Genomic DNA, 2869 nt, shown 5'->3' with positions numbered 1-2869 from the left:
GCCTGTGGACGGGGGGTGGGGGTAGAGGACACCGGGGCTCCCCCGCGCGCCCGGGTGCCTGCCCGGGAACGCCCCCCGGCCCTGAAGGAGGCCCGGGAAAGGGCGGACACTGCGAGGGAGGGGAGGCGAGGCGGGCGCAGCCGAGAGATGAAGCGTTAGGGCTCTTGAAAGCTTGGAGAGACACGGCCCAGGACCCCCAGAGGAGACGAGGGTCGGGGGATGTCTCCCACCATCTTCCTGTTCTTCTCTTTCCCGACTCCCCCAGGGGCACCCCAGGGCTGGCTGGCCGCCTTGCAGGACCGCGGCGTCCTGGCTCCCCTGGCGTGGGATCTGGGGCTCCTGCTGCTATTTGTGGGGCAGCACAGCCTCATGGCGACGGCGACAGTGAAGGTGTGGCTGTCCCGATACTTTGGGGTTCTTCAGAGGTCGTTGTACGTGGCATGCACTGCCCTGGCCTTGCAGGTATGCGGCCCTCAGGGAGAGTCTGGGAAGGATGCCCTAGACTGCGGGGGGCAAGGATCTTAAAGGTGTGGGTGTAGGAGAACTCGGGGTGTTCAGGACTCTAGTCTCAGCTTCCAGACCTCCACAGCACACACCTTACTTTATATCAGGAAGGGTGCACTGCCCTAGCCGGTTTGGCTCAGTGGATAGACCGTCAGCCCGAGGACTGCAGGGTCCCGGGTTCGATTCTGGTCAAGGGCATGTTCCTTGATCCAGAGTGGGAGAAGCAACCAATTGATGTGTCATTGACAGACATCAGTGTTTCTCTCTGCCTCCCCCTCCCTTCCACTCTCTGAAAACTCAGTCCAACAATGTGCTCGGTGAGGATGCACAAGGAAAGGTGCACCTTGTCGTTCCCCAGGCGCGCGTGCCATGTGCACTGCACCCCTGCACGTTGTCAGTCCTGCCTGCAACGCTCTCCTCAGCCCTGCTCTGTCTTCAAACCCAGGAGCAGGCTCCCTAGTTAGTGTGATTTTTCTTTCTTTACTAGAGGCCCGATGCACGAAATTGGTGCAAAGGCCTTGGCCTCGCCCCGCCCACGCCCACTGCAGCATTGTCCGGAAGGACCTCCAGTCTAATTAGCATATTACACTTTTATTATTATATAGATATTTTTTAATCCTCACCTGAGTATATTTTTCCATCGATTTTCAGATAGAGTGGAAGAGAGAGGGAAAGACAGAGAAATATTGATGTGAGAGAAACATCAATTGGTTGCCTCCTGCACGTGCCCAACCAGGGCCCGTACTGGGGGAGGAGCCTGTAACCGAGATACCTGCCCTTGACGGGAATTGAACCCAGAACCCTTTGGTCTGCAGGCCAAGGCTCTATCCATGGAGTCAAACCGGCTAGGGCCCGGCTTCCTGGTTAGTACTCGCTGTCTTCTCAGTGGGTGCTGGGCAGAGGCTGCCCTGTGCGCCTCTGGTCGCCCTCGCCATCCTGTAAGTGCTCTGGGAAGATACGGGTCACCCTTATATCCTTGGAACCCCACCCAGCACCTCCACGAGCTGAGTGTTGGTGATGCTCGTGGTAAAGATGGGGAGAGCTACAGGCTGTCTGGGGTGGGGCAGCCTGTCGAGGTCTCCCAGCCCCTCCTCCTCCCCCAGCTGGTGATGCGATGCTGGGAGCCCGTCCCCAGAGGCCCTGTGCTGTGGGCAGCTCAGGCCGAGCCCTGGGCCACCTGGGTGCCCCTGCTGTGCTTCGTGCTGCACGCGGTTGCCTGGCTCCTCATCTTCAGCATCCTCCTCGTCTTCGACTACGCGGAGCTCATGGGCCTCAAGCAGGTGAGGCCCGTTCCCTACCTTCCATCCTTTCTAGAACACCTCTCGCCTTGCCAAGGACTTCCCGCTCCTCCTCCCATGCTCCCGCTCCCTCACCTGCCCTTCTTGTATGATAGTCTCCCCGCAGCTCCCGCCTCAGAGGCCAGAAGCCTCCTGGGCCTGTGGAAGTTTCCTGGCCCAGAGATGAGGGTCAGGGGCCCAAGACCTAGAAGGGGGAGGTTCCTGGGCCTGAGTCATCGAGGGGGGTACCTGGCAGGGAGGAGAGGTGACAGCTGTGAAAGGCCCCGGCTGCCTGACTGCTCCCCTCTCCTAGGTGTACTACCACGTGCGAGGGCTGGGCGAGCCCCTCGCCCTGAAGTCCCCCCGCGCCCTGAGGCTCTTCTCCCACCTGCGCCACCCGGTGTGTGTGGAGCTGCTGACGGTGCTGTGGGTGGTGCCCACCCTGGGCACCGACCGGCTCCTCCTCGCTCTCCTCCTCACCCTGTACCTGGGCCTGGCTCACGGACTTGACCAGCAAGACCTCTGCTACCTCCGGGCCCAGCTGCAAAGAAAACTGCACCTGCTCTCCCGGCCCCTGGAGGGCGGGGCCCAGTGAGCAGGAGCCTGGTGTCGGGCCCGGCACTCCTCTCCCCTGGGGTGCCGACCCCTGGCCACCCAGGCCCTGGCGTATTCTGACCGGAGGCCCCGATCCACGGGCCGAGGGCCGTCCATCCACTCCACTCCCGCCCATCTCACGCCCTAAATCCCGAGTGTCCGCGCTCCGAGGCCAGCCAGGAGGGGGCGGGGACCTGCAGGTCTCACAGCTGAGGGCGTGACCCCCCCTTCCCAGCCTCAGGGCGAAGGGTCCGGCCTGCCTACTCCCGGGCACTCGCCTGCATCTCAGGGTCCCCTTCTCCGTGTCGCTCGCGCCCAGGAGCTGGCGCAGCCGCCCGGCCCCCCGCCCTGCACCTCGAGGCCCCCTGGTTCCTGCAGCTGAGTTGAGCGGCCTCTTGGCCCTTCGTTCGGGTACGGCTCCCCGCTCTCCCGAGGAACACGCGCGGCGGGAAAATAAATCGCAGCCGGTTTCTCTGCACTTGGCGCGCGGTTTG

At 62.8% G+C, this 2869-nt stretch overlaps 2 protein-coding genes across 2 annotated transcripts in view; both read left to right on the top strand.

Annotated features, from left to right (window-relative positions):
- DHX16 (DEAH-box helicase 16) overlaps window positions 1-2869 on the top strand; it is a 36223-nt gene that overhangs the window by 7894 nt on the left and 25460 nt on the right. The gene's annotated exons all lie outside the window — the stretch shown is intronic.
- On the top strand, window positions 33-2853 carry NRM (nurim (nuclear envelope membrane protein)). The gene is made up of 3 exons (XM_006774050.2): window positions 33-462; window positions 1608-1784; window positions 2095-2853. The coding sequence occupies exons 1-3, from the start codon at window positions 220-222 to the stop codon at window positions 2374-2376; spliced, it is 702 nt and encodes a 233-aa protein (XP_006774113.1). The 5' UTR covers window positions 33-219; the 3' UTR covers window positions 2377-2853.

This window comes from Myotis davidii, unplaced genomic scaffold, assembly GCF_000327345.1.
Source record: "Myotis davidii unplaced genomic scaffold, ASM32734v1 scaffold1007, whole genome shotgun sequence".
Lineage (NCBI taxonomy): Eukaryota > Metazoa > Chordata > Mammalia > Chiroptera > Vespertilionidae > Myotis > Myotis davidii.
This window is presented reverse-complemented; position numbering and strand designations above follow the sequence as displayed.